This window comes from Mesocricetus auratus, unplaced genomic scaffold (genome assembly GCF_017639785.1).
Source record: "Mesocricetus auratus isolate SY011 unplaced genomic scaffold, BCM_Maur_2.0 Super-Scaffold_100013, whole genome shotgun sequence".
Taxonomy (NCBI): Eukaryota; Metazoa; Chordata; class Mammalia; order Rodentia; family Cricetidae; genus Mesocricetus; species Mesocricetus auratus.
The window spans coordinates 54990584-55012233 of record NW_024429196.1 but is presented as its reverse complement, the minus strand read 5'-3'; the positions used below and the strand labels follow the sequence as shown (position 1 = coordinate 55012233).

At 44.4% G+C, this 21650-nt stretch overlaps 1 protein-coding gene across 2 annotated transcripts; it reads left to right on the top strand.

Moving 5' to 3' along the window:
* The first annotated feature begins 599 nt into the window (after positions 1-599).
* LOC110340235 (serpin B6) lies at positions 600-17289 on the top strand. Of its 2 annotated transcripts, none has more exons than XM_040755794.1 (7): positions 600-710; positions 6064-6238; positions 7509-7661; positions 9411-9528; positions 12052-12194; positions 16394-16549; positions 16774-17289. In XM_040755794.1, exons 2-7 carry the CDS (start codon positions 6074-6076, stop codon positions 17173-17175), a joined length of 1137 nt encoding a protein of 378 aa, XP_040611728.1. In that variant the 5' UTR covers positions 600-710; positions 6064-6073; the 3' UTR covers positions 17176-17289. The 2 variants fall into 2 exon arrangements, with proteins under 2 accessions (XP_040611728.1, XP_040611727.1); XM_040755793.1 differs by lacking the exon at positions 600-710 and adding an exon at positions 868-991.
* The last annotated feature ends 4361 nt before the right edge of the window (positions 17290-21650 follow it).

Here is a 21650-nt window from a genome sequence, read left to right as displayed (position 1 = left end):
GGCAAAGACAGCAAAGAATCTGATGTTTTTAGGAGTTGACCTGTCCTTAAAGGTTTAAAACCTGACCAGCATTCTCCCCACCAGGTCTGCTTGCTTCCTTGAAGGAATGCAAGATGGCAGACAGGGTTTTCATTCTCATTTATATGAAATATCAGCACTTCCGAGTCTGATTTTCTGAGTACAAAGTAGTGGAGTCTTGAGACACAGACACTGACCACTTCTATTTTTCTGTGCCTGCTGAACAGGCACTCTACCTCCAGCCCAGCAACTAAAAGTTTGTTTTTTTTCCTTCCTCACTTTTAACTTCTGTTCTGTTCTGTCACATTTATGTCCGTCCATCGTCTGGTGTCATTAAGTGTCATTCAGTCTACAAAGGCACAGTAAACAGCCTGAGTTTGACGACATCACTGCGTTCCTATACCTGGAGTTAGCCAAAGCATCAAGAAAGTATCAGAAAGAAAGTATCAGCTGCACAATCCTCGGTAGGGAGGCCTGGAGCCAGAGGGTGGGATAGGTTGTAGGGTCCTCAGGCGCTCACCTGGCCCTGTGTTCTGTTTGCCCTTTCCTCTGGGCTGTGGCCTGGCCTCCAGACTCCGCCCACTTGCTTCCTCCTCCCCCTCAGGTATTTAAGGCCCGGGGCGGGCGGGTGTGACCAGTGCCTTCTCGTCTCTGCTCTGCTCGCAATCAGCCAGGAAACTTGAGAGTTCGGGGTATGCTCTACTGTGGGGTAGCTGTGGCGCCGGTCGCTGGGGACGCGGGAGGGTGTAGCGTGTGGCAAGAGTCTTGTAGTCCTAGCTCGGGTTCCCGCAGCGGCCTCAGCGGTCCCGTGACGCAGTGTGGTCCTGGCTGGCTGGTGACATCTCCGCCCTCCCAGATCCTCCAGCGTCTGCAGAGGAGGCGGCTGGCACAGGATGGGGAGGACGCGGAGCCGGCCCAGTTGCTGTGCTGGGGTCCCGGGCTACAGGTGACCACGTATGTCCCTCGGTCACGAGTGAGTCTGGAGACCCCAGAGACACGGGCTGGTGACGCACTGAGACAGGCGTTGGAATCTGGGGTGGGGTGGGGTGGGGGTGGGGATGGCGGTTCGGAGAGAGGCCAAAGGCTGGGTGCTCCCGCCCTGCTTTCCTGTCCAGTGTGTGCCTTGGTCTCTCAGGGGCGCGGCTCAGGCTGTGCTGGCAAGTTCCGACAAATCCTCAGTGTTGTGGAGGCCTTCGATCTTTGAGTTTTTTCCATTAAACTCACGCCAGAAGAATTGTTTTGAGATTTGATGTTTGTCGGGCTAGGAGGAAGGACATGAGCAAAGTTTTGACAGTTTCTGTGCCAGATGAAATTGGCATGCGAGTTAGTTTTTACTTCCCTTCTTGTTTTGTTGATGGGCCCAGAGGCTTGTTCTGCTGAGCAAGTGCCCTGCCACCAAGCCACAGACCTGTGACTCCATCTCTACTGCGTAGATTCTAACATTCACGTGGCGTCAGGAAGCTGGGTGTGAGAGAAAGCTGAGTGAGGTTTGGCACTTAGTATTTTTTGGCCCACTTGGGAGGCAATTGGTCGTGTTAGGACTCTTCCAGAGGCTGCCCATTTCCTTCTTCCAGCAGTTTAGGATGTGGGTGTGGGGTCTAATGTATCAAGTAACCTTGGGAAACTGTGTGATCAGGGATTAACTTTATAGTGCTGGGACACATGGAATGATCCCACTGTTATCAGTATACATGGGGAGTGTCCCAGTGTTTCATGGCTGCCCTGAGTGATTGTATTCACTATGACTTGTGTCATCACATAGAGATGGTGCATTTGGGTCACTCTTGGCTCAATACACTAAGTTTATTTGGTCCCCCCCATACCTTCAGGCCTCCCCCATACTATCACCATACATGAATTTCACGCGAAGTCAACATGAGATAGCAAATAGAAATCAAAATCTGACAGAAAACATTGTAGGACATCTGAAATGTGTTACTGCATACCTGTAATCTCAGCACTCAGGAGGCTGAGGCAGGGGGATAAGAGTTTGAGGCCAGCCTGGGCAATATAGGAGCATGTATATTGGTTAGGTCAAATATTAAGTTATTTTATATAAGTAAATGGAGCACTTCAAGATTTTGACATCTTCAGATACAGACTGATATGCATCAGATACCCAGGAATGACTATATTTTAAATTCTGTTAGGTCATTTCCTTCCCAAAGCACCTTTAAATTGGTTTTAGTGAGTTACACCGAATTTGGGCCAATAGCAGTAGATTGAATTAGAGTAATCAACATCTGTGACCCCACCATCCCAGTATCTGGCAAGAAGAATCTGCAAGGATATGCTATAGGATCACATGAAACACCAAGCCTCCGTGTCTGAGTTGACTGGACCTGGGATTCAGCCAAGTAATCAGTCTTTGCAAGCCTGTCAGCCGTGTGCTGGGCCACTGTACTGGTGAAAGGGAACAGATATCTGACCCACTGGCCTCAAAGGGCCATACAAATGCTATTCTTTGTGTTCCTGGGCTTGGAGAAGGTTGGTGATGATTGTCTAGTTGACAGGTTCTGGAGTCATTTAGGAGACAATACTTGGGAACACCAAGACTTACTGTCTTGATTAGGTCAGTGTCTTGGCCAGGTGTCTGAGAACTATTCTGATTATATCAACTGAGGTTTGAAGAGCGTGGGCAGCTCAATTTTCCCAGCTGCATAAACTAGAACTCTAGCTGAATGCACAAGTATTTATCTCTACCTGAACTCTGGAGGTATGAGGAGCTGGGAGCCAAAGGAAACTCTCTCTGGAGCTGCTTTTGTTGTATTTTATCACGTTAGGGAAGTCCTGGATGAGGTCAGTTCAAGAGTTTTAGCATCTGACAGATGGGTGATGCAGAAAGAGAGAGCATAGAGTCAGTCTATGAGAAATGAGCAGTACCTTCAAAACTTGTTTCCAGACTGAAGGGGAAATTCTCTTGAATTACTAGTTTGAAAGGGTCCTCCGAGAGCCCAGCAAAATCCATGAGTAGAGCTCAGAGAGGGACACAAAATTGGGCATTTCTGAATATCAGAAATAAGAGTAAGTTCATAAGCTTTCAGAGTTGGGGCTGGAAAGGGGGACAGTAGGTGGATCTGGGGTTAGTATATCATCACGCCTTCAAACAGCAAAACTGGTAGCTGGGAAAGCAGTGCTGCCATAACTGAAAGAACTGGATGGAAAGTCATCTGTAAAGTCACTTTTTACAGACCTGCCGAACTCAGTGACATGGAAAAATAATAAGTTTTCAGATGTTCAAGAAACCAGGATAGCTGTGTTCTTTCTTAGAAAGTAGTTGGACCATGTGCTGCATCAACATGAGGGAATAAATAACAAAACAAGAATATCTTTGAGCCCAGAACAGGTGATATATGCAAAGAGGTGTGAGCTATATAGTATTCACAGAGCAAGGATCTAGGAGTCCAGTCACTAACATGCTCGATAAACACCAGTGGGAAGAAGCATACGTATAATGAAAGAGAAGGGTAGTATGCTTGAGTGTGGATATCAATGCCTCCAGGTGCCAGTGGATCTCAGAAGAGTCGAGTACAGGAGAACTTGCAATGGTGATCAGAAGTATGGCCCATGGAGCCTTAAAGGAAGCGTCTATCCCATCTTGTGTAACTGGTGTACCCAAACATAGTAGCTGGATTTTCTTTGTGTGTATGTGTGTGTGCACATGCACTCACACTTATGTTGTGTAGCTGTGGACACACATGTGTCTTGGCTTCATGTGGAAGTCAGAGACCAACCTCAGCTAGGGGTCCATGCCTTTAGGTAGGGTCTCATAATTTGCTACGGCATTTGCTAGGCTTCTGACTTGTGAGCTTTCAGATATTCTGCTGTTTCCACTTCTCATCTCACAGAATTGGAATTGTAGATATGTGCCACCTTGTCTGGTCTTACATGGGTGCCAAGGCCTTAAACTCAAATCCTCACACTTGCATGGTAGGTACTCTATCCACTGAGCCATTTCCCCAGCTCAACGGCTGTGTTTTACATCTGCACCAATACTCAGTCTGTTATTCCATCATTCAGAGTTAGTACTTCACAAATCCTCCCCTGGAAGGAACTAGGAGCTGACCCATACTATGTCTTTGGCCTTTTCAGCATGGTATCCTCTTGTTGCTGTAAAGCCAGGATGCTGAGACCAACAGCTCAGGGCAAGTAACCTATACACAGAGATTCTCACTAGCCATATAAGGACAGTTTTGTGCACCAGGAAGACCAAAATACCAGTTAATTGGATTTTTTAAGCAAAAAGGCTTAAATGAGGCAAATAAGATGACTTAAAAGGAGCAAAAGAATTCGGCAGTATTTACACTCCTTTTAGGAATGGTAAATATTAAAGTTCTCAGTCAAATGGAATAGTTCAAAAGGACTGAAAAAATATTGGATTAGGACCAAATTACTTAGTACAATTTGAAATTCATATAGAGGAAAACTCAAGTAATAATATTGCAGGGAGGTACCATGGAAGGAAAGAAGAAACCTGGTGTTTGGATGATTGAGGCCCAAAGTTATTTTAGCTAGCCAAACATGCTTGACCACAATAGGAGTGAGTGCTTGGTGCTAAGGCATAGTGGGGTGGCAGGGTAACCTTGAACAAGGCCGCCCTAGTCTTGTTTCTTCAGGGAGAGGATGCTCCCTGAAGACTAATTCCATTCCTGGAAACCCCCAAAGTAAGCCTGGTCATGTCAGATTTGCACAGACACCTCTTGGTCTCTGGAGGTTCTATGTGGTACCTGGTGCTGTGCCTTGGATTGTTAAACTGTCACAACCGGTTTGCATTCCTTTGTGATTTCCAGTTAAAATCTCTTGTTCCTGATTCCCCCTCACCCCCATCCTCATTTCTGTTTGTATCTCAGCCACTATTGAAATCAAGTGCATTCGTCCATAGCTTCCCAAGGGCTGTGATTACAGGTATCACGGCTGGCCACAGTCCTTTGTTCTAGAGAACCCAGTTCTCTGAATTAATTTCTTTTATAAGGCTGTATGTGATTACATTTAGTGACCATTTGAATGATGAAAGATGAAAAGTTTCATCACCCCAATAAGCCTCTCCACCAATGCAGCAATCCAAATCAGACAAAGTCAAACCAAATTACAAAAAGTCCATGTTTAATGAATGCAACGTTCCTGGATGGCCTATCAACCCCCACCAATTCCCCCCATCTTCCCACTCCGTGCCCAGAGAGGAGAAGGGAAAAGGAGACCTGAAAAACCATGAGTCTGTTCTCTGGAGGACAGTTTAAATACCCTGTGGGAGTGGCTTGAGCATCTCTGGGGGGAGGGGTCATCATTTGGGGGCTTTCTGAGATACAGCAGGGTTTGGAGGGAGATGGGAGAGGAGATCGTGAGTGGAACCTCCACCATAACATCCCAGACTCTTTGGGTGTATGGATGCCAGAGACTGGAGTGAAGCTTCCACCTTAACACAAGGTACTTCATCTCAGGATCCATAATCTTTACTGCAGAGACTCTTAGTGGGTGAAGAAACTTTCCCAGGTTCTGGAGTTTGGGACTTGCATGTCTTTGGGTTCTCTGTGAAACTGACCACAGCTATAGCTGTAAAGCTGAGCAATATGTTCTGTTCTCATCACTACAACTGGGTACCCTTCACTTCCCTATAGCCTGTTACTCCCCTTCTCCATGCTCTGAGTTCCCAGCCACTGCTCAGGGGAGCTGATGGGAAATCTTAGAACTGTTGTACTGTCTAACTGGGGAAAAGGAATTAGACAACTGTGTGTGGATGATGTCAGAGCTGACAGACTGCACTGCTGCTTTGTGGACTTCCTGATTCGTGGGTCCTTACCTGCCTCTTGTCCTCTGAGCCGATTCCTTCTGGTTCCCCACATATTGATTTCTGCACATGAGAAAGACAAGGCACCGGCCTGAGTTAGCCCAGCAGGGCTTCGTCACTGTCTGCATGCAGCCTTTGCTTTCCAGGCTGCTTTTCCCTTTGCTCACTAAGCCAGGGTATCACGTTTTAAATGAGAGTGGAGATGCAGCCTACACATCCGCCTGTATGTGTGTGATACTAATTTTAATTCCTCATTCCAGGCTCGCTATCATGGATCCTCTTCGGGAAGCAAATGGCACCTTTGCCTTAAACCTTTTGAAAATCCTGGGTGAAGACAGTTCAAAAAATGTATTTTTCTCACCCATTAGCATCTCCTCAGCCCTGGCCATGATCTTCATGGGGGCAAAGGGCAACACTGCAAGCCAGATGATTCAGGTAACCAGCACCGTTTCATAAGAGGAAAATTCCACAGATTGTCAGTTGAGCTGACTCTCCACATTCGTATCCTCAAAAGAATATCCATCTGAGGAGCAAATGGGAATGAAATGACAGAGGGGTATGGTTGTAGAGTTGAGAGGAAGGGTGCACTATACCTGTTAGGACGCTATCACTGACTCATTGGTGCTCACAGTGTGCATGCGAGGGTTAGCTTGAGTAAAAACTCCAGAGGGTGGTAGCAGGGTCCCCTGTGGCACCCACTGTCTTCTCTCTGGCCCTAATGAATCTCAGCTTTTCCACAGATAAGGAAGACTAGAATGGGGTCAGCCTAGGCTGGAAGACCAGGGGCTTTTCCATTAGGGCTCTTCTTGGACACAGTGCTTTAGCTGCAGAGGTATATGAACTGCAGAGACAGCTGTCCCAGCATAAGGAAGGAGATTATCTTGGGGTATGACATTGCATTCCATGTTAACTCTTGGCAGCAGCTTTCCATTTTTATAAGACATACTATGTGTGTTGCTTTCTCAGCCCACCTCCTTGTTGGAGAGAGTTAGGTCCTAAAGTTTAACTTCAGTTTAAACCAACTTTTTCTCTTTTAGTTCCAAGCTATTACAACTACTGATAGACAGTTTACCTGTTTCCTTTGGAGGCCCATGATGTCACTCATGCAACCTTTTCAGAGACTTGGGAGGTCTACAGAATTGTATCTAAGATCTGGCACCCAGGATTCACTGTTGGCTGGAGTCTTGCTTCTCTTTCAAGAGGCTTTATGTGGTGACAGTTACTCCAGGATTTCCAGGTGGTCTCTGGCAGGATGGCTTGGATTTCCTTCCACCATGGTGGCTGAGTCATGGCAGCTGCCAGACCTTCTAAAGCCCAGGCCTGGAACAGGGTCACTCACCTCCATTCTGTTGGGCACACAGGGCTGGAGCCCGTGCAGACTCCAGAGCAGAGAAGAGACAGCATGAACTGAGGTCAGAACTGGCTGCATTTGAGTCACACCAGGTCTGGTTGGTAGCCATGCTTGAAGCCAGAGCATGGTTAGTGACCATGATGAGCTGGGTTTGTGAAGGGCCATTTCTGCTCAGACCATGGTTGACAGGGTACAGGGGAGGACCCTAGAGAGGGAACAGTCAAGGTACTTTCCCCCTTTATTAGGTGCTCTTGAGTGGCAAAGATCTGTAAGATCTGGAGGAGGGGTTTAGTGTTGACTCATTTCCTATAGCTGGGCCTGCTGAAGTTGTGTTGTAATCTGTCTTGATTTCAGGCACTCTCTTTGGATAAATGCAGCGGCAATGGAGGTGGAGATGTGCACCAGGGCTTCCAGTCACTTCTCAGTGAAGTGAACAAGACTGGCACACAGTACTTGCTCAGAACAGCCAATAAGCTCTTCGGGGAAAAGACTTTTGATATCCTAGCAGTAAGTATCCTGTGGCTAAGGATTCACCCTACTCCCTTGCCCACTAATGTGGGTTTGTGTTGGTGTCCATGATTTGATGCCACATGCGAGTGTATTATTTTTGTTTTGCTTTGCTTTGCTTGTTTCTCAAAACAGGGTTTCTCCGTGTTTCAGCCCTGGCTGTCCTGGAACTCAGTCTGTAGACCAGGCTGGGTGAAAACTCACAGGGATCTGCTTGCCTATGACTCCCGAGTGCTGGGACTAAAGGCATGGGACACCACTGCCTGGCCCTGAGTACATTCTTACTGTACAGAATATCTAAGCATGGGCCATCCTCTACCTCTGCCATTTCACACACAAGAGCTTTTTATACAGAGTGATGTGTGTTCTGTACAGACAGAAATTTAGTTGGTGAGAATTTCCTCTGTGTGATACCATTCCCTGTATTTTTTAAAATGTTTCTTTCAGTCTTTGAATCTCAGCATCAGGTGACTCTGTCTCATTATTATTATTGCTGTTGTTGGTGACAGAGATGGCACCCAGGGTCTCACACATCAAAGCTCACAGCTCTCCCACTGACCCACAGCCCAAGCACTGTTCAGTATTATTAGCCGCCATCTGATAGAAGTGAATATAGACCTATGGTGACATAGTGAACCACTTGTGTGAGGCTGGCAGTGTGGGCCATTACCAACGGTGAGTTACTGGATGTGGATTCATGCCCATGTGCTTGCGTTGCCGTCAGATACATGTGTAAAGGGAAGATGAAGCCTTAAGACTGTAATATGTATTGCTCATTGCTCTCCCTGATGGCCAGAGATATCAGCAGAGTGTTCATTTCTAGCCCTGTCAGGGGCTTGCACAGTCTCAATCTTTTAAATTTTGATCTGGAGATTGGAAACTTTTTTTTTTGTGCATGCTCAAGTTGAACATCCCTAAATCCCAAAACAAAGCAAAATAAAATAAAAATCTGAAACCTGGAAACTCCTGAATGGAACTTGGGTTCTATTTCTGGCACCCACATGACAGCTTACAGCCATCTGTAACTACAGTTCTGAGGGATCTGAAGCCCATTTCTGGTCTTTGAGAACACAGGCACACATGGTACACTGATATACATGTAGGCATAAATCTCCTTTACATAAAATATATATAATAATTTAAATAATAAAATAAATAATCTGTCCATATCTAAGAGTGACCCTCTGAGGTATAGCCATTGCTATCTTCTATTTATAGTGGTTGAGGAAGTCTAGGGAGACTAGCTCTGCTAAGGCCACTCAGCTGGTACTCAGACTGTGGTGTTGAAATCCTGTATCATAGTTTCCCTCCGGGATTAGAGAGATTGATTGCTCACTTGGCAAATAAAATGCCTGGTATGAAAGTATGAAGACCCAAGTGTTTCTGTTAGTTTGGTAGAAGGTCCATCCTGTGCAGTGCAGAGGTGTCATAGCACTTGTGGGGTCACCCCTCACGCTGTCCATGTAGTGGTTTATCAGAGTGACAACGGTGTAATACTGCACCTGAGGGTCTCCAATATTCCTCATGCTTTTTACTGGTACTCAGACCAACCACTATCTTACCTCATTAATAAACTAAAGTTAAAGAAAGCTGGAAAAGGAAGGCTGGATTTTTACATTCTGCATGTATTTGTTTGCAAATCACATCTGTACACCATTAAATTTTGATTTTCTGTTTTTGTGCAACAAGGAAGGAGGCTGTTGGTGCTAATCACTTTAGTGACTGTGTAATCACGTTGCTCTGTCTCAGTCTTTTAAAGATTCCTGCCGCAAGTTCTATGAAGCAGAGTTGGAGGAGCTGGACTTCAAGGGTGAAACAGAGCAGTCCCGACAGCACATCAACACCTGGGTCGCCAAGAAGACAGAAGGTGAAGGCAGCGTCCTTCTGTTCTGATTGTTTTCAGAGCTGGGATTTGAACCCAGGACCCTGAGCATGCTGAGCAGCACCCACCCCCACCCCCCACTTCAGTCCCTGTTAAGCAGTTAGCCTATTTTTTTAAGATGGTGTATTTTTTCATTTGTTTGTTTATTGTGTGTTTGTGTATACCTGTGCACACCTACAGGCAGGACAGCTCACAGGAGTTGTGTTTTTTCTTTCTGCCACTGGATCCTAGGTATTCTATTTGGTTCTTCAGATTTGTTATCAAGTACCTTTATCTTCCAGGCCATCTATCTCTTCTAGATTACTTATTTATTTATTTATTTATTTATGCATTTATTTATGTAGGTATTTGAGACAGGGTCACGTGTAGTCTTGGCTATTCTGAAACTCGCTATGCAGACCAAGCTTGCCTCAACCTCAGAGATCCACCTGCCTCTGCCTCTCAAGTGCTAGGATTAAAGGCAGTCATCACTATGCCTGGCTTTGTAGTCTATTGTTAATAATCATGTTGTTATTGCCTCCCTAAGAGCTTCAAGAATAAATAATAATGACCTTTGGTCTTTAAATAAGGACTAATTTTTGACGTGCCTCGGCATTGAAACTAAGGACATTAGTATACTAGGCTAAGTAGTCTAACATTGATCTGCATCTTCAGTCCTAAATCAGAAGTCAGAACTCTTTATGTGTTTTGCATTTCATTCAAAACAAAGTTTCTCCATGCATCCCTGGCTTCCTGAAACTCTCTCTGTAGACCAGGCTGGCTTCAAACTCAGGGATCCTCCTGTCTCTGTATCCTGAGTGCTGGCATTAAAGGTGTACCACATCATGCCCTATAATGATACTCGATACTATATAGGGAAAACAATATATTTATTTACCAGAGAGAGAGAGAGTCGCACAAGCTGGGAGTCAGAAGCATGGCTGGCTTCCAGCAGAAAAAAGGGGGGAAGCCCCTTTTCCTTTCACTTCCTTTTATCTCTACCTTGACCCCGCCCTGTTGGGCGGATAGCTTTGTGGGGTTCACTCCTACAATGCCCAACACCTAAATCAGACTGTGTAAACTGCCCATCACAACTCCTTTTTGCCTGAGAAAGTTTTATGTGACTCTATGCAGTATATAAATCTACAGGAATATGTTTTAAAACAGTTTGTTGATATAGGTATAATTTTGTCATAATTAAAGATGGAGTCAAAATTGCATACTAATGAGGTAGAAGATATAATAAATTAAAACTTATAAAAAAACTTTCTATGTATGTGCATATGCCTGCCTACATATGTGCACCCTGTGCTTGCAGGTGCTTGCAGAGGCCAGAGGCTGACAGATCCTCTGGAACTGGAGTTACAGGCAAAAGTGAGCCACCTTGGTGCTGTATGACATTTTAACCATTTAGTCATCTCTTCATCTCCCCAACGATGTAATCATTTGACACTTACATTCTGAGAATGAGAGTATGAAAATAGTGAAAGTATTTTTCACAATGGAGCCATTCTGTCTCTATAAGAGCAGGAAAGTTTGTATGTAAACCACAAATGCTGCATTTCTTACTTGATTTTGAATGTGAGCTGAAATGTTTCACCCAGCATTTGTTGGCATTGAACTTTATATACTGGCAGGCACAGTACAAAGTGTTTGTGTATGTTCAGGACAAAGGCCACCATGAAGTGGTGTGAAGCATGATGGGACTTACTGCCATAAGCACCTTGGGTTCATCATGAGTTTGAGTTTTGATGAAGTTTTGGCTATTGCATGTTCAGAAAGCTGTAACTATTGGCAGTTGTCCCTCTAGCCCCACAGTCAGGCAGTAAGATCACAAACTGTAGCTTAGGAGGCTTTTGTTCTAAATAAATGCAAATTCACAAAGCTGCCTCTAAAATATTGTGGACATCAGCACTCATGCGGAGACACACACACACACACACACACAACTAACTGAAAAATTAATCTTAAAAAACAAAACGATGTCTTTTTGTTGATGTCAGGGTTGCTGCTTTAAGGACACTGTCTTTCTGTTTTGAGAGAAAGTAAAGTGTTACCCATGCTCCTGACCAGAGCAGGAGGTGGCGCCCTTTGCCTATCAACCCTTTGTGTGTATCTCCAACTCTGTTAGCTGATAGAGTCTTGTCTTTGTTATTGTTCTATTGCTGTGAAGAAACACCACAGCCAAGGCAACTCTAATAAAAGAAAGCATGAAATTGGGGACTTGCTTATAGTTTGAGAAGGGTTAGTTCATGATCATGGCAGGAAACAGATGTGCATGGTGCTGGAGCAGTAGCTGAGAGTTTCATATCCTGATCCACAGACTGGACAGAAAGAGAGACTGGCCTGCTCTAGACTTTTTAAATTTCCAAGACCATCCCCAACAATACACCTCCTCCACAGGGCCATACCTACTAATCCTTTCCAAACAGCTCCACTAGCTGGAAAGCAAGCATTCAAATATATTAGCCTATGGAAGTCATTCTCAGCCAACCACCATGTCTTTTAATTCCTTTTTTTGTCTTTCAGATAAAATACAAGAGTTGCTGTCTGTAGGAACAGTGAATTCAGACACGATTCTAGTCCTTGTGAATGCTATCTACTTCAAAGGAAACTGGGAGAAGCAGTTTGACAAAGAGAAAACCCGGGAGATGCCTTTCAAAGTCACCAAGGTAAACACAGTGCAGTAACAGAGGAGACTCCTGGGCAGGGTCCCCTGTTCATATTGGCTTCTGAAACACCAGGAGGCTGCTTCATGTAGCCTGTGCCTCTTATGATGAGGGAGGCTCATCAGCCAGGACTCCCTTTTGCTGTTTTGAAGCCTTTATCGTCCCCTTTGCTTTTGAATGTTGCCAGGGGTGGCTGTGGTGATATATTATTTATGATTTATTAAAGCTTGCCTGAGGATTCAGAAAGCAAAATCAACCACAAGCCATAGAAGATAGGCACACACCTTCAATCCAATCCCAGCAACTAGAAGCTAGGAGGTGGTGGTGGTGGTGGTGGTGGTGATGGTGGTGGTGGTGGTGGTGGTGGTGGTGGTGGTGGTGGTGGTGGTGGTGGTGGTGGTGGTGGTGGTGGTGCATACACACCTTTAATCCTGGGCCTCAGGATCAAGAGGTAGATGGATCTCTGTGAGTTCAAGGCTGCCCAGATGTACTCAAGATTGATCCAGTCCTAAAGATAAGTGGCTCACACAAAGATGATCTAAGCACCTGGGTTCAAATGCCTTTAATCCAGCACTAGAGAGGTATATAAAACAGGAGCAAGGTCTCAGTGTTAGGCATTCTTTCTCCAGCCACACTGAGATAGGAAGACATTGAAGTCTCAGGATTCTCCAGCCACACTGAGATAGGAAGACATTGAAGTCTCAGGATTCTCCAGCCACACTGAGATAGGAAGACATTGAAGTCTCAGGATTCTCCAGCCACACTGAGGAGAGGCTTCAGTCTGAGTTTTGGTGGAGCCAGGATTGCATTTCAGTCTGAGGTATGGTGAGAGCTAGTATCCGATGCTTTGCTTTTCTGATCTTCAGCTTGAAGCTTGAACCCCAATATCTGTCTCTGGGTCTTTTATTTATCATGTTACAGGTGCCTGCTGTCTACATGGCTTCAGGCCTGGCCCTGCTTCTGTCACTGGTTATATTATCATTGGCAGCTGTTGAGGCCAAACCTGAAGGCAGAGCTCTGCAGTGTACTGTGAGCAGTCTGGCACATAACTTTGGAGATAAGAAAGTCTAAACTCCAGGTGTGGTGTGCGAGGCTCTTGTGGCCCCGAACGCAGCCCACTCCTCGTGATTCCCTTCAGTGGTGCACATTCCTATCCTATCAGTGTGTCTTTCTAGAAGTCTGTGTCTTCCCCCTCCTTCAGGAGGGCCACATCTCCAGCTGGTAGCCACAAAGGAACACAGTGGGAAAATAACCTTTCTCACCCTGCTGGAAAAGCAGCAGAGGGCAGACAGCTGTCTAATGAGCACTGGTGTGTGGTCAGTGCTCTGTAAACATTGAAGCAGTGTGTGAAATTCAGTCTTGGTTTGATGGGAGAAGCTCAGATGTTTGCTTATAGACAAGCATACAAAGTATGTGTATATGGGATAGATTCCACATTCAACCTCTTCCTGGTTGGACCATGTTATTTGCGGGTGACCCAGTGGTTTTTTTTTTTTTTTTGGTAATAATATCTAGTTAGTTTCTCTCTCTTCTCCCTCCCTCCCCTCCTCTCTCCCTCTCTCCCTCCCTCCCTTCTTCCCTGCCCTCCTCTCTTTCTCATTCTCTCTCTCCTCTCCTTTCCCTCCATCCCTTCTTCCCTTCCTGCCTCCCCGTCTCTCCCTCTCTCGCTCTCCATATCCTCCATATATTCCTATGCTGACAAAGCCAATTACACCACAGTCTGGATCATTAACCAGACCTTAGATCTCCCAGGCAAACTTGAATTTGAACCTCAGGTTTCTTGGGAAATGCATATTATTTCAAGATTTATTCTTAAATACACTGTTCTATTATTTCCCAGTTAAAGTATTTCTGTCTTTGAAATCAGTTGTTGACAAGAGGTATGTTAGGACTCCCTTCTCTTGCAAGCAACAGAAATCCTACATGGCTATAGTTGAACTCATATAAGTCCATCACCCATTAGGAAGGCAGGAAACGGGTGGAGCCTGAGGCTTCCTGCATGGGGTGATGCTCTTTGGAACTGACTCTCCTTTCCTGGTCTACCACCCTTAGCATGGAGCCCTTTTCCTAATGCTCATACCCGGGCTTTGACCCTGCCTCAGCAGTCCACAGGGAATGACATAAGGCTGAGCTCAGCCTTTCCCATTCATTATATAAGTGGAACTACTTACTGTGGCTCCTGCTAAGTGCAGGGCCTAGAGGCATTGTCTTTCTTCCTTGTCTCTGCAGTCAACACAGACTGGTTTGTGGCTCCATCAGATGCTGTCTGCAATCCACATATGTTGTCATACCTCCAAAGGCATGCGATTTACTGTTGGTATTGGTTTCTATTTAAATTATGAGCAGTATTCCTACTCACTAGTTTGCCATTAATATCATCTTCAAATGGTACTTAAGAGCATACTGTGCACCAGGAATTAACTGGTTGAGTGTGTCTGGTCTCATGAAGCTTTGTTTTCCTGCTGGAGAGAAATTTGAGATGAGCATAGGTAAGGACACAGCGGTTGGTGGGAGGAGTCCATAAGCAGACAGTGGAGGGGGCAGGATGCTGTCCTTGGGTGTGGTTGCAGAGGAGAGCTACTGAGGAAACCTTCACTGGGAAGACGGTATGTGAGCAGACAGTAGGTCATGAGAAGAATGTTCCAGGTCTGAGGACCAGTTCCTTGGGCAGAAAGGACTTGATATAGTTAGGTACAACACTACAAACAGCCCTATGTCTATAGTGGACCAAAGAAGAGGGAGATGGGAGTAGGACAGGAAGCAGGGCAGGATCTTTTTTGTATTCCAGGTGTTTTAACTTTTGCTCCTGCTAGAGTGGTACCACACTAAAGTTATACGTACAGCCACAGTGGTTGGTCTGACTTACACTGTGCCGGGACCTATGGCTGCCCTGCTGAGATCAGTGACAAGGAGTCCATCACTGTATCCCTGGGCTGTGCTGATTGTAGTGGAGGTGAGAAAATAAAGTCAGATTTAGATTACATTTCAAGGGGCAGACAATACAGTTTGGCAATGAGTCAAATGCAGGGCATGAGGGAGTGACAGGAGTCAAAGACAGGAATCGGGTTTGGCAACTGGAAGGAAGACATCACTGTCAGCCAGGACAAGTAAGTGTTATAGGCAGAGCAGCTGCTTTACAAAGGGATATCATGGGTCAAATATAAAATACATCACTTCAGAATTCAGGGAGAAGTTCAAGCTGCAACAGTGAATTTGGGAATTTTGTTCAAAGTCATGAGAACAAATGAGACTCTCAGGAGAACAGAATTGTTGACCCAGGGCATCCCAGGTGTTTGTTGATTGGGTCAGTCAGCTTTCTCATATAAAGTGTGAAGATAGCCAACTTAATAAGGGAAAGGGTATATTTGACTCAGCGTTAGAGGTTTAGGTCTGTGATGAGATGAACCCACTGTCTTGGGGCCTGTTTTGAGGGTACTGGAATGGCATGAGAGGAGCAGGTATTAGAGTAAAACTCTTTACTCCAAGGCCAGGAAATGAGAAACAGTAAAAAGTACAGGGTCCCAAAATCCTTTTCAAGGGCACATCCCAATGACATACACACTTTCCTCTAGCCCCCACCTCTTAGAATTCTACTCCTATGCCAGGCATGGTGGCACACACCATTAATCACAACACTTTTGGGGCAGAAGCAGGTAGATCTCGGTGAGTTCAATGCCAGCCTGGTCTGTGTGGCAAGTTTTAGGCAAACTAGAGCTATATATAGGGAGACTCTGTCTCAAACAAATAAGATTCTACCTCATCCCAATCTAGCACGCCTGAGGACCAAACCCTGAAAAAGGGGCCTTTGGGGACATGTAAGGTCTAACCAAGTGTTTGAGAGGCTGCTGAAGTATTATAGAAATCAATTTGAGAAACTGCTTCTAAGGCTAGAGAGCTGGCTCAGCAATTAGAAACACATGTTCTTGACAAGGACAAGAGTTCCAATGCAGCACCCACTAGTGTCTCATAAGTATCCACAATTCCAGTTCAGGAGGATTTGACTCGATCTTCTGAAATATGCAGGCACTAAATGCACACAGTAATGTGGGACACATAGATACATTCAGGCCAAACACTCATACATATACAATATAATAAAAAAGGCAAGTACTCCTAGTTGCAGTGACTGGCTTCCTTGATTGGGTCTGCTCAATGTGTCACTTGTGTCTCCTTTTAACTTAATATTTACCTATCCTTCACAGAGTGAGGAGAAACCTGTGCAAATGATGTTTAGGAAGTCTACCTTTAAAATGACGTATATTGGAGAGATATTCACCAAGATTCTGTTGCTTCCCTATGTCGGCAATGAGCTGAACATGATCATCATGCTTCCAGATGAACACATTGATTTGCAAACGGTAAAGATCACGATCATGTTTTTGTTGTCCGTTCATTTGTGAGGCTGGGGTGGAACCCAGAGCCTACAGCATGCTCAACAAATGCTCACCACCGAGCTGTACCCGAACCCCTCCCAGCTGCCATATTACCCTATAGTCACACATCCCTCTGTAGTTAGAGCCTCTCCATCACCCCAAGTGCCCTGTATGACAAGATTGTTGTGAAGTGTTCAACTCTCTTCTAGGTGGAAAAGGAGATAACGTATGAGAAATTCACAGAGTGGACGAGGCCTGACATGATGGATGAACAGGAGTTGGAGCTTTTCCTCCCACGGTTTAAACTGGAGGAGAATTACGACATGAACAACGTCCTGAGCAAGCTGGGCATGACAGATGCCTTTGATCACAGGGCAGACTTTTCTGGAATGTCTTCCAAGCAAGGCTTGTTTCTGTCTAAGGTTGTACACAAGTCCTTTGTGGAGGTCAACGAGGAGGGCACAGAGGCTGCAGCTGCCACAGCTGCCATTATTATGATGAGGTGTGCGAGGCACATCCCCCGCTTCTGTGCCGACCACCCCTTCCTTTTCTTTATTCAGCATGTTAAGACCAATGGGATTCTGTTCTGTGGCCGGTTCTCCTCTCCCTGAGCAAAGGGTGTTCTCTCCATCTTTTACCCAGTCTCCATGAATTGCCTGTGACCCAAGTGACCTTATCCATAAGCGCAATGACAATTTTGAAATAAAGTGCTTTCTAGAATCCCACCTTTTTTAACACTTGTTTGTCTATCTCCTGGGAGGGCTTTTTCTATGATCTGAAATTGCATTTCTGGGGGTTCATGGTGTTGCTGGTTACAGAGCTCATCCTTGCTGGAGGACCCTGTGGCCCGAGAAGAGAAGCAGTCCTTCCATCTCCTCTCTTGGTATTATTGGGATCTTATGAACACCAGGTGACCATCTAATTAGTGACAAGTATTACAAACAGAAAGGTGACAGGTTTCTGCAGCTGTACTTGTATCTTGCTGGAAGTACATTAGAAGCATTCAACAGGTAGGGAACGAATTGAAGATGACATGGTCTATGGGAAAGAGTCATGTTAGGATTCTAAGAGAAGACTCTGCATAACCAGTGTGCACTTTTACCGTTGCCAGGATCTCCTCAGACTTTTCTGATTCTGCTCACACAGTGCCAAGCTGCAGTGACAAAGTGGGTAATGGTAAGAGATGTGAACTATGGGAGTTGATGTGAGGAAAGGGAGATGAAAACTTGCTGCATTTGATGCTCACCCTTGTCGGTGTCCTATTGCTCTAGCACAAATATCTATGACTGGAAAAGCTGAGCATGATGGTACAGGCATGTAATTCCAGCACATGGGAGGTATCAGTAGAAGGATTGGGTATTAAAGCCATCTGGGGTTTACTGGAGTTTAATGAAACAAATTAAATGAACCTAGCGGACAGCTACAGAACCTTCCAACCCAAACTAAAGAATACATATTTCTCAGCAGTCCATGGAGTGTTCTCTATAATCTATCACATATTAGGACGCAAAACAAGTCTCAAGAAACTAAGGAAAATTGAAATGATACCTTCCATTCTACCTGAACACAGTGGAGTAAAGCTAACTACCAATAGAAACTACAGACAACACACAAACTCAGGGAGACTACACAATACATTACTAAATTGGTAATTGGGTCAAGGAAGAAATATATAAAGAAGTTAATAATTCCTAGAATTTAGTGAAAATGAAAATACAACCTACCCAAAATATGGGACCCAAGACAGTCTTAAGAGGAAAAAGTTCTTTATAGCACTAAGTATACATGTCAGAAAATTGAGAGATGTCAAATTAATAACTTATTATGCAACCTGATATCCTTGGAAAACAAGAACAAACAGTATCTCAATCACCATGGGAAGAAATAATCAAACTTAGGGCTAAAACTAATGAAACAATAGCAAAAAAATACAAAGAATCAAGCAAACAGTACATTCTTCAAAATAACTAAGAAAATTGACAACTTTCTAGCCAAATTATCCAAAAAGAGAAAAGTTCAAAATTAATATAATTAGAGATAAAGGGAGACAAACATGCCAAGAAAGAATTTTGGAAAACAGTCGCATTCCCTATTGCATTCACAATTGTCCTGCCTCCCCAAACACACTTCTTCAGCAGAGGATACCACATTTCAAGTGAAGAGGCATCCTGAAGAATAGAAAACAAAACAAACAAAAAGAAAACCTGTTACCATTTGTAATCTGGTAGTGTTAGTAAGTAGAATATATGAAGAAAAAGTGAAGGCATAAATATCAAGAAAACAAATAACCCAATTAAAAATTGAGACATGGAAATAAACAGCATTCTCAGAAGACTAAATGTAGAAGACTAAGAAATTTTTTGTTTAAATGTTCACCATTCTTTTCTATGAGGAAAGTTCAAATTAGAACTGCCTTGAGTGTAGAGAGGAAGAGCTAATATTCATGAATCCCACTGCCAGCTGAGGCACTGTTTAGGAACAGATAATAATGGCTAATAGATAGTGCAGTCCAAAAACTTCTTCCTTGCCTGGATTTGGTAATCATTTTTCCCTACTTAATGATTGCTGTCCTCATATCTTAGCTGCATCTAGTTCTAGGAAAAAATGACTAGAGCAGTGGTACTCAACCTTCCTAATGCTGTGACCCTTTAATACAGTCCCTCATGTTGTGCTGACTCCAACCATAAAATTATTTTCTTTGTTACTTCATAACTGTATTTGTCTAGTATTATGAATTATAATGTAAATATCCATTTTCTGATAGCCTTAGGTGACCCCCGTGAAACGGTCATTTGACCCCCATATGGGACTCAGTGATCTACAATAATATGTTTTGAACTTCAGAGATGTTGTCTTTTTTTTCTTCCTTTTTTATTTAACTTAGAAACAAGCTTCTTTCATATGTCAATCACAGCTCTTTCTCCTTCCCCTCCTCCCTATTCCACCCCATCAGACACCTCTCCCCCCAGTCCCTGACCCAGTCTCCACTCCAATACCCAGGGAGGGTGAAGCCCTCCATGGTGGATCTCTGGAGTCTGCCATGTCATCCAAGGTAGGGTCTAGGCCCTCCTTCAAGAGTCCAGGCTGAGAGAGCATCCATCATTGTGGGATGGGCACTCAAAGTCTATTTGTACTCCAGGGATAAATATTACCCAAGGCCCCATAGATTACCCATGCCTCCTCCCTGACACCCACATTCAGGGGTTCCCGGTCAGTCCCATGCCTTCCACACAGCCATCAACCTGGGGTCCAAGAGCTCCCCTTTGTTCAGGTCAACTGTTTCTGTGGGTTAAACCAGCCCAGTCTTAACTCCTTTTCCCATCACTTCCCCCTTTCTGACACTGGATTCCAGGAGTTCAGTTCAGTGTTTGTCTGTGGGTATCTGCCTCTGCTTTCATCAGTCACTGCTTTCATCACTCTCTGGCAATGGGATTGTATGATGGTACTCCCCGGATTCATGTCTAAAATCCATATGTGAGTGAGTACACACCATGTTTCTCTTTTAGTGACTGGGTTACCTCACTCAGGATGGTTTCTTCTAGTGCCATGAGATGTTTTCTAAGTGTGGAGAGGTAAGATGTTATGGGTTGAAACCAAAGACAGGTTTGTCTGTTTGGTCTTTTTAAACAGCCTGTGTATTACCTTCCTCTGTATGTAACATTCTTGTGATCTAAAATGAAGCTATTTAAAGAGATTAACTTCAATGAGATCTGTAACAACCTCATAAGAACCTATCTTTACTTTGCCCCCCCCCACACAATGCCCTCTAAAACCAAAACTTCAAATCTTATTGGCATTCCCTTTATTGATACATGCTTCATCATCTCTTCTGTTTACTCTTGATCTCCTTCTCTTAACCATTTCCAACTAAAAATGAATTTAAAACTCTTCATGGACTTTCTAACATGCACTTACAGGTGTTTCCTAAAAACTACCTTGACTCTTATATACATAGATAGTTACATCTTCCGTCTGCATGCTGTGGTTATATCTTGTTTATACTCTAAGAAATAAAACTTGCCTGAAGATCAGAGGGAAGAGCTAGCCACTGGTTAACCATGAAGTCTGGAAGTCTGTACAGACAGACAGTAAATGATAAGGTGGGAGGAGACAGGAGCTCAGTCGTTTTTTGGGCCAGGAAGTTGAGTAGGTAAGGTGGCTGTCGTTTGTTCCTTTGCCTCTCTGATCTCTTAGTATTTTCTCCCATATATGACTCTGGGTTTTTAATATTAAGTCCTATTAGAACTCGTGCTACAGCATGCTGATCCAGTTCACCTAGAATAGAGTTCAGACACACTGTGTGGACTTGTATGAACACCAACTTCTGCCCCTGTGACCAATATTCACTGTAGATCATGAAACCCAACCCTATCTGGTACTGTGCTATTTCAGCTTAGAAGAAGTTAGACTCCACTCGATACCCATTACCCCTTGGGTCTCCTCTACCTTCTTTTCCTGAAACATCATTCTTCTGTCTTTTTGAGATAATCAAAAAGTCTAGGAATATATCGTTAGACTCCAGACAAAACGGCTGCTCTGACCATAACACAATGCTTATGAACCTCTCCAGCTTAGAAACTTCCAGGTGCTATGGCATCTTACTGAAGAAGTGAGTTTACAACAGGTAAGGTTTGGTGGGCACAAATGCTGCTCACCACATCTGTCCCTGTATCCTGCTGGGGAATCAGGTGTCTGGAAACAGGCTCCTTGTCTGAAACTCCTCCCTAAGAGCTGTATGAGTGTGACCCTGGGTCTGCTGACGGATCCTCTTTTGGAATACCCAGGGGATCCAATGCCTCCTTTGACCTTGGCAGGCGCCAGACAGCATGTGGCACACAGACATACATATAGGGGGAAAATCCATAAGCACACACACAAAATTAATTTTAAAAAGAAGAGACAGTGACCTTGGCCTGTGAACTTAATTCCTGTCTTCTGGAGTTTCTTTCACAGACCACATTGCAATGTCCTGAGGCTTTACAGAACCAAATGGATTCTTTTGCCTCATAGAACCCCAAACAACGATGCCCTTGACATACTTGCGGCAGTCTTTGCTCTTGGAGTAGCATACCCTGTTTATGTCAAT